Source organism: Mobula hypostoma, chromosome 4 (genome assembly GCF_963921235.1).
Source record: "Mobula hypostoma chromosome 4, sMobHyp1.1, whole genome shotgun sequence".
Classification (NCBI taxonomy): domain Eukaryota; kingdom Metazoa; phylum Chordata; class Chondrichthyes; order Myliobatiformes; family Myliobatidae; genus Mobula; species Mobula hypostoma.
In genome coordinates, this window is record NC_086100.1 from 65,405,413 (window position 1) to 65,422,714 (window position 17,302).

Below are 17,302 nucleotides of genomic sequence, written 5' to 3' on the forward strand. Positions count from 1 at the left end.
TGTCACTTTCAATTACTTAGAGTTTAAATGATGTTAGAGGGAGGAAAAGTTATCCTTTACATTGCTCCAATGATGGAAAGTTTCCTCTGAACTCTGTGCAGTAAAATCATAACCATGCTTCTTAAAGAATTTCAACAGTTTCACTAAGTCTGGTTCACAGGTGGAATTATTCCCTGTCAGTGTACTTAATTTCACCTTTCTTCAGTACAAGTGCAACGTTTGCTCTACCTGTCCATCGCAAATAGGATGAGCCATGGTGGCTGTGGGGAGTGAAATTGTTCACAAGGTAGAACCTTGTGAGTAATGGTAAATCAGCAGAATTTTTCATTGCAGCATTCGTCATTTTGCGAAAGCCGCTTATTTTGTGCTGTCGCCAAAGTCTTGCACGAGCCACTCAGTCCAAAGAAAGAACCATGTTCTTTGCAGCCAGAAGACAATTGAGACTTTTGTCCCATCGTTTGGGACAGGATTTTAAACCAATTCCAGATTTCAAAGCAAAGAATACTAACATTCTTTGGCTGAAGCATTTCTGAAATAACAGGAAGCATTGGCAGAAGGTTGGAAAGCAATACAATAAAAATCCTCAGACATGTTTCATAAAAACTTGAAGTGATAGTAAGGGCTAACAAATTTCACAACACATGCCAGTGATAATAAACCTAATTCTGATTCTGAGGGGAAAAAAGAAACTTCATACTTCTTTGTAAATACATAACAATATTCTAGTCACTTTGTGAAAAATTTCCTCTGTTTTAAGAGAATATATATAAGATTTGATAATTACTGTGCTGTTTATGCAGTTTGTGTTTGTGTTCTTTTTTCAATGAAATGTAGAAGAAAGTATCATTTCTTTCAATGTTAAAATCAGTAACATTGTGGTTAGCTTTTAGACAATGTTTTGGTTGTTTCAATGACTTGTATTTGATATCTCAAAAGAAGGATGGCATTCTATTTAAAAAGTCACTGCCTTCATAACAAAAAGTCTACTGGAGACAAATCTTTTTATCAAGAAGCATTACCAAAAATAAAACCAATAATTTTTGTATGAAGCTTCATCAAAGCGAACACTGAAGGAAGCTTTAGGTTCAGTAAAAGACATCTTTAATTCAATATCATTTTTGATTTCTAGTGACCAATATCAATCATATGATCAAATGATAGCATCAATCACATATAAGGTGGGGAGGGTGTAGAGTAGATAACTGTTCTTAATCAGATTCTATGAAATTGCTTTCTCATTATTTTTCCCTTCCAAATATTATACATGCTATGTTTTGCTGGAATTTATACTACTGAGGTATATTTATGAACAAATCAAAACATGTTCTTTTCGTTGAAGATTCTTCTTTTTTAAGTATCTATATTTTGACTTCTGAAACAAATAAGTAGCAATTGCTAAAAAGTGTCTTAAAGGCTACTAGATACATGAGCTTATTAGATTTTAGTCTTAGAATAGCAGTTCCTTAAGATAGAAAAGTGATGGAGCACTAATACAATAAATGTTATTGTGCTTTCAGCAATCTCCGATCCAAGCAACACAGTTCACAGGCCACAGCCTCTGCCTCCGACATCAGTTCACCAGAGCAGCCTCCCTTCTACTCCAGACAGCAGTTCAGCTTACTGCTTATCCACCAGCAGGCATGGATTTTCAGGGTACACAGACAGCTTTGTGTCTCCAGCAGGGTCTACCAATCCTATGAACCCAACGGTTAGCAACGGCCTCTCACCTCAGGTCAGTTTTGTGATTCAGAACAGGCTGTCTACTGTATATGTGAAGCAAATAGTTTACTACCCAAGGCAAAACTAAAGAAAGATTTCTAAATTTAAGATCATCGCCCAAATCTGTTTATGCAGTTCATGTGACTGTGCTGGTTTATGCTCAGTAATTTTTTCAAGTACTTGGTATCCTTGGCAATTTATAAGACAACTATTTCACTGTCATCTTTTGGAATACTCAAATGTCATACAAGTGGATAAATATTGAGAACACTATAAAGAATAGCTACAAAGACTTAATTGCAGAATTCATAAAGTTGAAATGAAAGTAAAAATCAAACAGTTTTCCAAGATGAAATTCCATGTGTGTTTTAGGTTACTGTGTAATAGATTAAAGTGCATTACCATTCAAGTCACTAACGTGCTTCCCCCCGTTGTTTAAGTACATGGGTTAATTTTTAAAAACATTTTTTCTAGACCGTATTTCTATCATTTCAATCTTGGCAGTTACTAATATATTCTCTTGACAACGTTTATAAAAGTGAATTAACAATCCCATAAACTTAGTATTCCCCATCTAAGATAAACTAGAGTTCAGAATTGGAACTCTAGGTGGGGCATTACTTTTAGAGCCATTTAACAGAGTAAGACATGTATATCTTTATAATTATTTTGCAAAACCTCTCCTCTTAAAATACGTATAATAAATCTTAAATGGAAATTCACCATCAGCTTTTTTGATCTAGAAATGGTTAATATGAGGGGGCATAATTTTAAGATCATTGGACATAAATATATGGGGATGACAGAGGTAAGCTTTTTACACAGAGTAGTGAGCACATGGAGTACTCTGCCAAGGGTGGTGGTAGAAACAGGTAGATTAGGGGCATTTAAGAAACACTTAGATGATAGAAAGCTGGAGGGCTATGTAGGAGGGAAAGGTGAGATTGATCTCAGAGTAGGTTAAAGTGTAGTAAAAACAACATAGTGGGCCGAAGGGCCTATACTGTGCTGTTATGATCTATGTTCTAAGATCAACTTATATTTTGTTTAAAAATGAGTCCATACATTAGTGTTAAATCAGGGAAAATGGCAAAGACAAAATTAAAACGTGCTTTTAAACAACTGCTATAAGTTCTACTTTTGTTTATAAATTTAAAGCTCTAATATCACAATGTAATTACTATGGGAAAACATTCATATTACATGATTATGTGGTCAGTAAATTATCCTAGAAGAAATTAATTTTATATAGTGTTATAAGAAAGTGGGGGGGGGGGAATAAAGTTGGTTTGTGTGACACTATTGTCATGAATGATCCCTTCATTGAAACACACAGGCTCAAGGCTCACTTAATAGAGCATCTCAAGCTAATATAGCACCTTAGGCTAGTATCACCCACACTTGATATTGCACCATTAAACTTTTTAAATGTATTACCAGCTGGTGAAAGTAGACATTATCATTTTATTAAAATATACTGTCTCCATTTATTAGCATAAGTTGGACACAGGTGTCATTTGATATGTACACCAGTTAATTTTTAATATAGGTCACAAGGGACTGGAACATATAATTAAAACGGAGTCATTTCAGAGTGAGGAGATAGAATGCTAAAGGTATGATTTTCTTGAAAAGCATTCTATAAATTGAAGAACAGAAGGAAGCACGAAATGACATAAATGAAAAGTGAAAAGACAATTATAGTCAATTACACACCAATCATTGGTTACCGCGACTGCTTGAACAGTAAGGAACATTTTAATAGGCAGAAAATGAGATTCTAATGGCACAAAGGGGGGCCAAAATGATTGCTTGCATCTGTGGCTTTTTATTCTTCATTTAATGTGCAGTTGAATTGCGCAATGTTTTTACCGCTTTCTGCAGTACGCTGATAACTCCCAGATCCAACAGTTCAGACTATGGTAGAAACTATAAAGTGAGAATAAACAACTCCCCCCTTTGGGCAAATAGGACCTTTCCTGGTTTCTTTTGCTTAGAGCATGCAATTAATTGACATCTTAATCAATTTCTTTTGGGAAGTGAGAGTGTAGCAGCATCAAACACATTGCTGTCGCAGTGGAATTAGAAATTCTTAGTGCCTTGTGTTCAAAACAGTCAAGGGGCTCTGCATATCATCAGCTCATTTATTTGTTTTGCCCTCTTGAATGCCTTAACTTCTGTCTGATTAATATGTCATTGCAATGGAGATGCTTTGCTACTGTAATTTGAGTTACGATACGAAGATAATCTTTCTGGTGAGATGATGACAGCAGTGCCCTGTCTTGTGTTGCATATTGTATCTATGCTGTGGATACAGATGGACTAGTTGGAAAAGAATCCTTAATGAAATATGTCTGATCCTTAACAAAATATCTGAAAATATATATTTGGTATGGGAAATCTTAGTCAATATAATCATAAAGATATATGAATTCAAAGACTCTGGAAAAGAATTCACCCGCACCTTCTACCTTTAAATTAGATCTACATCTTGCCTCTTCTCTATGCCATTTTAAGTACTTCCTGATAAAATTAGATGTTAGTTGCCTATAATTAGATTTATACCTACTTTGACTGGAATTCTACACCAGAAGAATCAAAGTTATTTTTATCTATCCTATCAAATCCTTTTATTAATCACTCACCAGTTACTTTTAAATCTTCTATACTCAAGAAAATACAACTATAGTATTAAACCTAACTACGATATAATTCTATAGAATCTGCACAGCATTTCCTGGAAGGCCAACACACCTTTCCCTAATATGAATTGGTTACAAAAGAATGTATTTTTCCAGATGAGGTTTGACCTACTTTGTCTGGAGCAGATGCATAACTCCCATTACATCATATAACCCAGCAATGGGGGAGAAGAACTTGAGAAATCCTACAGTTACTCAACAGTTCATTAACTCTTTTTCTCTTTCTATGCAAACTGCATGAATTGTTGAGTCTTTCCTCCTTTCAGGTTTTAAGTCAGTTGAGTTACTTTTTGATTTAATAAATTTTTTCCAGCTCCAGTCACATCTTTTTTTGGCCTAGTTTGTTGTTTTTTTTTGAAAAGCATCCTTCAACACATTTAGGACTTGTGCATGTCTATCCAGATAAAATTGCAAGAAGGCAAACATATGACCAATGCTAGGAAATAAAACATGAATTATAATTACATGCCGAACTCATGCTTTCCCATTGAATCAACAAGTTGGAACACATCGAACAACCACTTGTTACTAGTTTAGACTTTGAAGACTTTCGAGGCCACTATTTTAGCATCTGTCCTGAACTCATGCCATTTTATTTCATAAGAAATCTTGTCGCAACATCATTGCTGAGCTGAATTTAAAAATAATCTGCAAACTAACTGCTCCTTCAAATCTACTAATATCATAAGAATATAGGAAAGGATAATTGAGGAAAATCATGTTCTGTCTGCATTTAAAACTCAAGCATCTGAAAATAATTCTTTATTCAAAATTTTGGTCACAGCATCTGTCCTAAAGCCAATAAATCCCAGTGCGTTTTGAACTGAAGAATAAATAAAGAATTAAATTGCAGTTCAACATCTGTAGATGTTATCAACCAATGTCTGTTCCAAGGTGCCAGGTTGAAAGTCTCCGATCTGTTTTCATCTTACGGCTTCTGAGGGAGGGCCTTTATTTTTATGACCCTGACAGGAAGGATGAGTTGAACCAAAGTTGTTTTTATCATCACTGACTAATGGGACAAATATGGTACATAAATTGTATAATCGTATTAGGCCTCATTCTTCATTTTAAACATTCTATTTACATGTGCCAGTGATTTATTTTTTAAAGTGTAGTTCCCTCCCCCAAGAAATAGATAACTTGACAAATTATCAAACAAATATAAAATTTCCTTCATAAATGATTTTAAGTTCATGTTCTTTTTCAAAATACTTTTTGATTCTAAACTCTGGATACTTCTAAAAAGTGTCTGTGCTTTCAGAATTTTATAAAAATAATTTATAAAGTTTTGGACAAGATGCTCTAATGATCCTGTGTTTCAAAGTGAGTTTTACATCTGAGTATTATTCCACAAAAGACTTCTTCATTGATAGCAATATAGCAGTTGTTAAAGCATATATTTTGCTGCAATATCATATAACTCTTTGATCAGAATCCTCTTCTGGTATGTAATCCATCAAGTTTAGTTTTATTACTGTATGGATTAAATATCTTTTACTGTTTTAAAACCATGAAGGAATCTAAAATTTATGTCTGCATTGGTGTGGGAACCAAGTGCCCTTTAACTTCTAAGCAGCGATATTATAGGTAACAAGATCTAGCTCAACTCCATGTGATACATAGCAAATCATGGGTACACAAGAGCGAGTTACAAAGCTTGCACAGTATCAGGGCATTCAGATCATGTCATAAACCTCAAGGCTGAAGCTGGAACAATACATGTGGATCATCTGTAATTCAAAGTTATGCTAATGTCTATAATTTTTGTTCTAGCCTTCTTTAAAATATTTAAAAAATGGATTTCTTAAGATACTTTACTTTCTGCTTACTGTACCTTTGATGCATTATTGTCTCCATTAAACGACATTCTTTATGACTTTTAATATATAAAAAAAATAAAATAACTTCTTTGTATTCCTTCCCTAACTAACACTTTTGTGCAGCTTCCAAAGACAGCCTTATTGAGAGTGTCATGTGAATGCAGTTTTTATGTGTGAAAGGTTAAGACTCTCAATGGCTTTCCAGTCTTAGAGTCCTTGAGTTTGTTTCTGCTGATGTATGCCTTATGATCTGTGGAATGAAAGAATGCATATCTCAAGCTATTGCAGTAAAGCTATAACATACAATACCAAATTACAATTCTTGTTGAAAGAATTTTATATATTGTTCTTGTCTTAGTGATCCCCAATACATAATTAATTTTCCAGTTTATTCTACAAATTTTAGTTCATTATGGAAGAACAAATTCTTTCCATCAGGAGCATAAGTCAGAGAAAGGAAGCTAGACATTTTCTACCAGTTCTTTCTGATTTGATAAGTTAGCTTTCCAATGTCGGGAGCTGGAAATATTCTTGCTGCTGATATTCACCGATCATCCTTTAATTGATCAGAAGTTGTATTTATTGAGATTACAGCACAGACAATAGCCAAGAAAGGATAGATTACTTCAAATATAACTAAATCTTATCAACTAAGTATCAAAGACAGTCAAGATTAACCTTGGAAAACATAAGACGATTTCAGCTGGGATATTAAAATTAATCTGACCTCTTATTGTAATGAAAAAGTTCCTTATGATTGACAGAAGATTAATCAAACCATCCTGTGATAACTTTCACAAACTTTTTTCTTTTTCAAAAACATGGTAGCAACATGGTTTTCTGAAGACAGAACCAAGATCCAAAACAATCTTGCTTATTGTGCCATATTGCTTTGAAGTATTAAGTCATTAAATGTTCTCTTTGTTACCTGATTTGCACTTTGACCAAAATCTCAACCCAGTAACTAATTAAAAAAAAGGGCAGGTTATACCTTTCCCTCCTTTTGTAGCTGCCATTCATTTATGTACATGCAAGAAATATTTATTTAAAAAAGAAGCAGTAGTAACAAATTTCAGTGGAAGAACCGGGATTTGGAATGTTACTGTAAAATTCAGTCTTTGAATTTTACATTTTGATTTCAAATGCCATTTTTGTTCACTTAGTTAGAGAAATAGTTTTATTCCATGATGCAGAGCTATTGAATATTTTCTTACATATTCTTTTGTAAACATCCTGTATTTTTTCAATTGCAGATTTAATATCAAGTTCCGATTTCTTTTGAGCAAATAGCTTGTTTCAAGTATTGGACAAATCCAATTTTTCACTTCTAATTGGGTAATGATATAATTGAGATTCAAACAACTATTTCATGCAATTTGGTTCTAACTAATATCTAATTTAACCATGTTTTCATCAGCAAGGAAGGAAATTACAGAGGTCTGAAAATAAAGTTTGCACAAAATGCCACACCAACTGAATTTGCAAAAGCAGCTAGCGAACTGCAAACATTAAGAAACTGATTACTGCATCTGCCCATTTCTGTGTTCAGATTCTGACTTTTCTTAATCGCCGGAAGCATTAGTATGATACTATGCTCAAATTGTAAATAAAAACACTAAGGCAGATAACTTTAAAAGTTGAAAATACTTTTTATCACAAGAATGTCAGTTATGCATCTTAGAATATCAGAATGCCGCTGAAATATATTGTCAGTACTGTTCAGTGTAAGGCATCTGGCCTATCAAGTCACGGGTCCTTCAGGTTCGATGGTTCAGCTCAGGGCTAACAACCCTGACTGGTAAAACAAAATAGTTACAGTAATGGCAATGAGGAATCCTTCTATTTCTGAGTCTCCACCCGGGACTTGCATGACTGACAGTAGTGAAAACCGAGAGGAAGCTGCTGACATGATGAACAAAGCCCTAAGCACTGCCAGAGATGGAGGAACTTCATTGCTGCTCTAAACCCCAGTGGTATAATGGGCAGTAAATGACTCACTAACAAGTCACTAATGCCATTTGATAATGTTGATTAATGAAAATGATCAGATTGAATAATAGAAATAACCTAGCTGGTCCATTACATTCGATAGTGACTCTGAAGGTAAAACTGGTCACTGAATTATTATTACATATTGCTGTTCAATAAACTGGTGCTGCAAAGTAGGTAGGATTAACATACAATATCAGACAATGTTGTGGAGTGCTTATGGATAACTATGTGGAACTATATACATTGTTTGTTTTGTTTTTATTTTACTACTACGCTGGAGACATGGAGTTTACATGTCAGCAAGCAGCAATGAACTTCTTCAAAGCACAGTCCCTTTATGAATAGAAAACAGCTTCCAATTATGTTCAGTGTTTTGGAACTGAAGAGTGTGTAGAAAAGGGAACCTGGCTGTGTCTTTGGATTAGGCGCCACAGCTAGAGGTATATAAGTTCAAAACACTGTAAAATATGAAGCTCATATGAACTATTTTGATGCAATCACAAAATCAATTAAAGATAGCAGAGGTGAGAACGATGAAGGGAGTACTTGAGGGCATTCTGAAGACTCCAGAGCTGCATTATAGAGTAGGAGGGGCTCCCCTACTATCGTTAGTGGGAAATTAGGACCAACAAATCTAAAGGTTTTGAGAAACCAGCAGATCCATTGGGTAAGAGAACATAGTGGCTATGATTTAATGAGTTATAGGAAATTGATCTAGAAGGAGATCAACAGAAAATTAAAAAAAAACTCTGTTTTGGGAAACCAAGGAAGACTGCAGATGCTGAAATTCTGGAGGAACTCAGTACAGATGCTGCCCTACCTGCTGAGTTCTTCAGGCATTTTTTCTGTGTTGGTTAATACTGTATTTCAGTTTAACATTCAGAGAAAAACTAATGAGATTGTATTGGTCATCTGTCTTACACCCACCTAATTTTACTTTATGTTGAGATTTTAAAAAGTGCGGGAAGATGCTTTACAGAATATTTAACATGTTGCAGTTTCTACAAGAGAGCCTAATCTCAAGTACAGGAAAACTACACCAGTGTGAAAAGATAATTATTTTTTTATTATTTTGACCTTCCAAAGTTTGTCCTGACATTAACAGCTAGTAAAAGTAAATATAAAAAAAATCTGCAGATTGGCGATTAACACAGTGAAGTGTAGAAACTTACTGTTGAATGCGCTTGTCAGAAATAGTAAATGAAAGGGTTAATTGCTTTTGACCATCAATGATCCAGCAGTAGCTTGACCCTCCTCTTGATGATGAATGAAAGGTTACTGACCCGCATGTGTTTCACATTAAGACCAAGCTTTGCTGTGACATCTTCAAGAGCATTTATCAGGATTCCACTGACAGCATGTTCTGTAAATGACAGAAAGCAAATGTGTAAGGGTCAGAAAGGAGAATGTCATCAGCTCCTGTATAATACATTTCTGAATCGAAAAACTGTCAGTGGAGTTTGAAACAAGAATGTTAATTCACTGCAAGAAAATATATTATGTATGAGGAAGACCTTATTTAGGCTGAAAATAATGAAATATGATATAGTTTTGCTATCAATTTGATTCTCTAGAAGATGCACCACAGAGGCAAAAGATGGATTATTAATCTGTGAATAAAATGTATTTTTTAATGCAGTGCAGTTTTCTGGTTCAGAGGAAAGAGAAATGAAATATAATCGACCATCAGAAAATTTGATTCACTTAACATGGTCCATGGTTTTACAGATGGGCTTTAGTATTAAAAGCAGCATTCCTTCACTGACTCGAGCAGTTCCATGGGATTTTTGTATGATAGCTAGCTGTGAAATATTTTACTGTTTATTCACTTCAAATTACACTGAATGGCTGATATTTTAATGATGTCAGGAGCAATTTAATTCAATACTTCCTCACAAAATCTCTGTGGGCATTGCAATACTGTTTCATTTACTTCAAATTAGAACTTGATTTCACAAATTTAATGCTAAGGGTCTTTGTTTCTGAGATCAATATTAAAATGCTGCTCTGTTTTAACCCTTAGCATGGTTAAATGGAGACTACCAGCAGTGAATCACAAGATGGTTAATAATGACAGTATAGTAAGATAAGTACATCTATGTATATCTCTAGTCTGATATATTCCAGTACATTTAATCTAAATACAGAACCAGCTAAATAATATGCAAAATATTTTCCTACCATCACAAACAACTGAAATACTAGCAATAAAAAACAAAGAAGTATTTGCTTATAATTGAACAATATGTAGATTATTTTATATACATACTTATTTCCAAATGATCCCTTCATTTTTCCTATTGTCAGTTGTTTTTAATTTGCTTATCTAAAGCTGAATATAAATGCTGAGTAATAATTACAAATATAAAGAAAAACAAGTAAGATTGATGCTAACTGAAAAGAAAATCAGGCAGGATATAAAATGAATTCCCAATCTTTTTGATCACCAGTGCAAGATGGTAGTGTCACAGAGCTGATGTCTCACAATTCCAGGGAGCTGGATTCATGCCTGATCCTGGGTGTTATCTGTGCAGAGTTTGCAGCTTCTATTCGTGACATGTATGTGCTCTGAGTGCTCCTATTTCCTCCCACATCTCATAGACATACTGGAAGGGAAGTCCAGATGAAGGGGCTCGACTGCCCATTTCCCTCCATTGATAGTGCCTGACTCACCGAGTTCCTCCTACACCTTGTGTGTTGCTCTAGATTTTAGCGTTTGCAGTCTCTTGTGAGTCTGGGAAGTTGTTTATTGTAAAATATCTCAGTGCAAGTTTATATCAAAAATCTGGACATGTGTGAAATGGAATAATTTGGAAATAGTACAGAGATATGAGAAGGAATGGGATTAATGGAATTGTCCCCTGGAGCTTTTATGGATGCTTTAGACTGAATGGTCTTCTATGTTAGAGTACAAATTTTCCGTTATGACTACCTCAGTAAATCTTTTCATTAATTCCCTTTTTTATCTGAAGAATCCTATGATTCGTGTTTTTTTGAGAAATAATAAAATTTTAATCCTGAATGCTGAAGTCACCACATAATAGCTCTTACTTTGAATTCAGCTGATAGATAGTAATAATACTTTATTTCAAGATAGCTTTAGCAACAAATTAACTGTTTACTTTGCTCTAATGTTACACTCTGGTAGGATATTCATTGACTTCCATGGAATTGGACAAGCTGTAGCTGATTCAATCTCATCCTGGGTAATCCATGAAAAAAAGGTGGGCCCATTTTGGATTGATCTTGGCTAATGAAAGCTAGCTCTGTCGAGTACCTGTGCCCAATGATATGGTGTGTAACTACTATTTTTCAAAGGAACTGATTGTTATAAGGTTGACATAACCAGCAGCGTTTATACTTTTTGGCTACATTGTCAAATTCAGTTTTCTACCGTTACGTATTATCTGATTTTGTTTTCTCTTTGCCTCCTGATGGCATATTTCAATCCATTTATTTTAGCTTGTCTACTACCACTACCAATTAACTCAAGAATTTCAGAAAACTTTATAAAGCAACTACGTATCAGAATCCTATAGGTGACAAACTTCAACGTCAGATTCTTTCCTACTGTATCCGCTGTAAAAATCAATATAAAATTTAACATTCATTGAGTTAAATTATTTTGTACCTAGTGCCAGTGTATAGCATTGCTATAATGCCCTAGAGAAAAAATATGATTATTGATCATCGTAGTTCTCACTTAAAGTTACAATTTCAATCATTGGAAGATTTTTTTTAGAATTTCTCAGAATTATTCAATAACTTTGGCCTGATAGGGACTCAGACAATATGTATCTGCACAGTGACAGAGAACTTTATTTGCTTAAGCTATTATATCATATCTCTTTACAATGTTGAAGAAAGCAATGGAAGCTCATGAAATCAATTCTGACTCAAAGACAGATCTCATGTCTCCATTACTTGTCCTTGTCACCTATTCTCCCATCCATGCCAATTGACCTACCAGCCTACATGTCCTTGAGATGTGATGGGATACTGTTCCAGGATTCAATAACTATACTGTAACCTAACTCCATTTGCCCCATGCCTCACAACATCTTTGTTTTTTTAAATATAATTTTTATTGAATTTTCAAAGTGAATACATGAGAAAATAATATCTACCCTCCCCCCTCCCCTTAACCCTCTCCCCCCGATATATACTCCTACCTAAGGGAGAAAAGAAAAAAAAAGAAGAAAAAAAAAGAATCGCCTGAATATTGGAAGGTTTGCACATGCTCCATGGGATTAAAAATAAATTTAATATATATTTGTTACTTTCCCCAAGGAACCAAGATCTTCATCATCGGAGCTGTAAATAAGGGCTCCAAATATTCAAAAATGTTTCATATTTATCTCTTAAAATCTAAAACATTACTTAGCTTCTCAACTCTCATAGTTCCCTGGGGAATCTCTTTGAACTTCACGATGTTGCTATGTGTTTCCCTCCCACTCATCCAGGCAAAAAGAAAAAAAAGATAGATAAGATACAAAAAAAGAAAAAACAAAATACCCGCCCCGCTAATGTTGTGTATCTTTTCATTCAAAGATACACAACACTACCCCCCTCCATTGTGCAGGTCGTGGCTGTTGCCACGCTTGCACACATGAATAACGTAGCGATTGGTCAGTATTTCTTCCAGCTCCCCCGTAACAAAAAATTGTATATATATAAAAAAAATTAATGTCATTATTCTCAGCTAATATTCCTCAAATTTTAACCTTTCTTCCCCTCCCTCATAGAATTAATAATATATTTATATATTCATCCACCTAAAAATCCAACAAGCCTAATGCTTGATCCAGTCTTCATCTTCAATCCATCTCGCTCCCCGGGTTTGTTCTTGTATCTGGTGAATATTCAAAGAATCTCGCACAAACTCCTCCGCTTTCCGGTAATCCTCAAAAAATCTTTTTTCTCCACCAGGCAAAAAAATCTTCAAGGTTGCAGGATAACACAATATAAATTGATAACCGTGATCCCATAGGGCTTTTTTCACTGGATTAAATTTCTTCCTTCTCTTCAAAAGTTCATAACTTATGTCAGGGTAGAAAAAATTTTCTTCCCTTTTATCATCAATGGCCCTTTTCTCTTTTTGGCAGCTTGGGCAGCCGCCTGTAGAATCCTTTCTTTGTCTTGAAATCTTAAGAATTTTATTAAAATTGATCATGGATATTGGTCATCTTGTGGTTTTGGTCTTAGAGCTCTATGTACCCGCTCAATTTCAATTGATCGGTCTTACTCTTTCATTTGCAGGGTTTTCGGGATCCATCTTTGAAAAAATTCTATTGGATTGTCTCCCTCTATACCTTCTTTAAGACCAACAATTTTAATATTATTATGTCTACTAAAATTTTCCAACACGTCCACTTTCTACAAGAGTCGATTTCTTTCCATGTTCCAGACAAACACATCATTTTCTGTTTTTTCCACTCTATCATTAATATGCTCCATTGTTCTTTCCACCTTCTGAAGTTTCTTATCCATTTTATCCTGTCTTTTCATAGCTTTATCATAGCACATCTTCATGTCTCTAAGCTCTGTTCTTAATTTTCTTAGTTCAGCCGTTAATTGCAATAAAGCCTCTCTTATGTCTCCATCATCTCCTTTACTTCCGGTCTCTTCCAGTTCTTCCTCCTCCTCTTCATCTGTATTCTCTGCAGAATCCAATTCTGACTCTGAGTCACTTTCAGTTGCAGTGGCCGTTGGTTCTTGTAGTTTAAGTTGTGTTGATTTGCGCATGCACAGTTCCGGCATCTTCTTCCGAGTGACCGCTACTGCCGCCATTGCTCCCTGTTCTTGTACACCAGAGATAAAATACGTCTCCTCCGAAGGAGCTCCAACCTGAATCCGAGGCTCCATCGCTGCAGTAGGCCCTTTTTTCTTCCCATCTCGCGGCGACTTCACAACAACAGACTTCTTCTGTTGCAGTTTACGAGGCATATTGTAGAGTAGTCTTACGAAGTTTATAAGTAGTTTTTGGAAAGTATTTATTAACTTTACGTTGTTTAAACAGTACTTTGCTGATTTTTTACGGAAGAGCTAGATTTACACGTCTCAATCCCACGTCATCACGTGACGCCCCCCCCCCCAACATCTTTGTTAATAAAGATCAAATTTAGGAGTAGTTTCAGCAACCTGTGAAATTATAAGCAAATAACTTCTTGGAAAATAATTTTTCTCGGAATTTCATGGGAAAATGTCATTTCAGATTGTATTTGATGGGCCTTAATATTGATGCTAAATTTCAGAGCATGTATAAGAACAATTATTGCAGTTTGTTGTGATTTAAAGAATTTGATCTTTCGTAGAGCTTGCAGTGGAGAAAGGTCATCAGTGCCATTCTGTTCTGTCAACATGACATCTTGAACTGGAATTTTTCAATACTGTAGCTTACATTTTTACTTCATTTCAAAATACATACATGATTTATTTTTAAATGATGCAATAACCTCCACCTAATCGTATTCTAATAATTGTCTTTATATTTACAAGAAATTTATTCTAATTTCTTCTCCTGTTCTTCAAACTGTATTCCAGTCAATGTTACCACTTGTTACTATTCCACCAACCATTAGAGTAATGGCTTGGATTTTAGAGTGGTTAAAACCAGCAAATCTTTCAGTGCTCTCCACTCTTGCAACTGATAAAAACTTTGGATTGTCATGCAAGAATATTGTATAAGTGCAAACCTAATTATTGCTGTCAGTGATTCTATCTTCATATGCCGTGCTGTTTACTTTTTTAGCAGAAAGCTGAAATCACTTGAACTGATATGAAGGCCTTTTCAAAGAAATTGCGTGATTATATAAATATCTGGAGAACTAAGGGACATTATGTTGGCTTGCTAAGTCATAATTTGCTGGTTAACAAACTGCCTGACTTTAAAGAAGTAATTTTATTGATATAATATAGTGTAATGCTTATTTAATATTCTATGTAAAGTTTACCAATGCTTCCTGTGTGATGAAATGATTGGCATTTCAGTCATGACTGAATCAGAGCTACTGGATGTCAGGGATCTCCTTGGATTAACATTCAACACTGTTAGGCATCAGAAAAATGCAAATTACCTTTAGAAATATTACAAGAATTTTGAAGGGAATCTTTTATCTCCCTGGGGTGGGTTGATGTGTGGGATATCCTGAGTTAATGCTCACAGTGACAGATTTTGAGTCAGGCATTCACATTTTACCCTTTCTAAACTTTTGACTCTTTTGCAAAACTCTGTAAGATCTCAACAGAATACCTGAGCATTTCCTCACAACTACAACTCGTCTTCCTTGGTATATCTTCATTGTATTATTTCTCTAGTGTTATATTTGGCCCATTATTGTGCAATAAAATAGAATTAATTTATTAGTTAGCTCATTGTGAAGGCACCCCAAGTTGGAAATGATCGTAACATGAACAAATTGTGCTTTCAGTTTGAGGAAAGACTGGGTGCAGACCAGAACTTTTAACTTAAATAAGGGCATTTATGAGGGTGTGGAAGCACAGTCAATGAAATAGTTCATTATGTTAAGGAATCTGTCAATCAAGATCTTCCAGAATATGCAGAATAAATACAGTACATTCCAATGAAATGAATATTTCCAAGGGAAGGGCTCTGAGCATGTGATTAACTACAAAGGTTCAAGATAGACACAGTATCAAACCTAAAATAACTGGACAAATTTAAGTACAAGTCAGAAGGATGGACTAAGGGTTACGTAAGTGGGTAATGAACAGATAATGGAGTACAATCTGGGAAAATTTGCAATTGTTAATTTTTGGTCAGAGAAGAAATAATAACAAAGCATATGATCCAAATAGTGAGAGTTTGCAATTCTTTGAGATACAGAAGTATCTTGGTGTCCTACAGCATGATTTGCAGAAGGCAATTTTGCAGATATAGTAAGTATAGAAGAAAGTCAATAAAATGTTATTGTTTATTGGTAGGGAACTGAATACAAAAGTAGGGACATTATATTTCAGTAATCTAGGGCATCACTGAGGCTACTTTTAGATTACATGTACAGGATTGCTTTTCCGAGTTAAGGATGGATGTTAATACACTGAAAGTGATTCAGAGGAGATCTGCTTAACTAATACCTTGAATGGACGAATTCCCTTATGAAACATGGCTGAGATATTGAAGACCAGGAGAAGACTTTACTAAAACCTATAAGACACTGAGGGACCTTTATAGGGTGGATATGGAAAGAATGTTTTCTCTTGTGGAAGAATCTTGAAATAGGGTTCACTATTTAAAGGTAAGTAGTTACCCATGTAGGGAAGAGACTTTTTTTTCTCTCTAAGAAGTTTATGAGTATTTGGAACTTTTTTTCCGCAAAGGCAAGTATGGTTAAATATCTGATAAGCGTGCAGTGTGAGAGTTCTAGGGTTAAGTGGGTATATGGAATTGAGGTTAGACTCAGATCACCCATGATCTCATTGAACGTCAGAGTAGACTTGGGAGGACAGGAAGCCTACTCCTGCTCCTCTGTGTGTTCTAACAGATTCCCTATAATAGGATATTTCTGGCTTACAGGAATTCACCAGGTCTTGTTCAACTAATGTTCACAAAAATCAATTCCTTAGTTTAACATTCAATGCTCTGACATTAAATACAGAAATCTGTTTGTCATTTCGCCATTTTCACCATTGTTTTATTTTCTTACCAACAAATTACTAAACTGAAAGATGATAATAGTGAATATAAAATTAAAGTTAAGAAAGCCATTTAAAGTAAAATTTATTTTATGCTTATAACATGAGAAACGAAGCATACTTCTTTGATGAGATTAATATTTAATCATTATTTTTTCAAAGTTATATTCTTGAAACTTCTGTAGTTTTATTTTAAGCAATTCCATCTAGTTTTGAAATGGATTAAGTGTCTACATTAATGTAAATTTCATGCTAACAATTTTCCTCTTTATTTTTCTTTAACACAGGGTTAACATACGTGCTTATTTCTTTACATAGACATATTTTGACTTATTCCAAACAGATACACATTTAAGTTATATAACAGCCATAATGGATATATTAAAAATGTAAAATGATACAATGGCAGAA

The 17,302-nt window shown here is 34.6% G+C and overlaps 1 protein-coding gene and 1 long non-coding RNA gene across 2 annotated transcripts in view; one reads left to right on the forward strand and one right to left on the reverse strand.

Annotated features, from left to right (window-relative positions):
- pax3b (paired box 3b) overlaps positions 1-17,302 on the forward strand; it is a 103,399-nt gene that overhangs the window by 69,236 nt on the left and 16,861 nt on the right. The window contains exon 7 of the mRNA XM_063044915.1: positions 1,518-1,732. Within this exon, the coding sequence (XP_062900985.1) occupies positions 1,518-1,732 (215 nt within the window). The remainder of the gene's footprint in view (positions 1-1,517; positions 1,733-17,302) is intronic.
- Positions 1-17,302, reverse strand: part of LOC134344810 (uncharacterized) — a 101,347-nt gene that overhangs the window by 39,985 nt on the left and 44,060 nt on the right. The window contains exon 2 of the long non-coding RNA XR_010017528.1: positions 9,409-9,599. This is a non-coding gene — a long non-coding RNA (uncharacterized LOC134344810). The remainder of the gene's footprint in view (positions 1-9,408; positions 9,600-17,302) is intronic.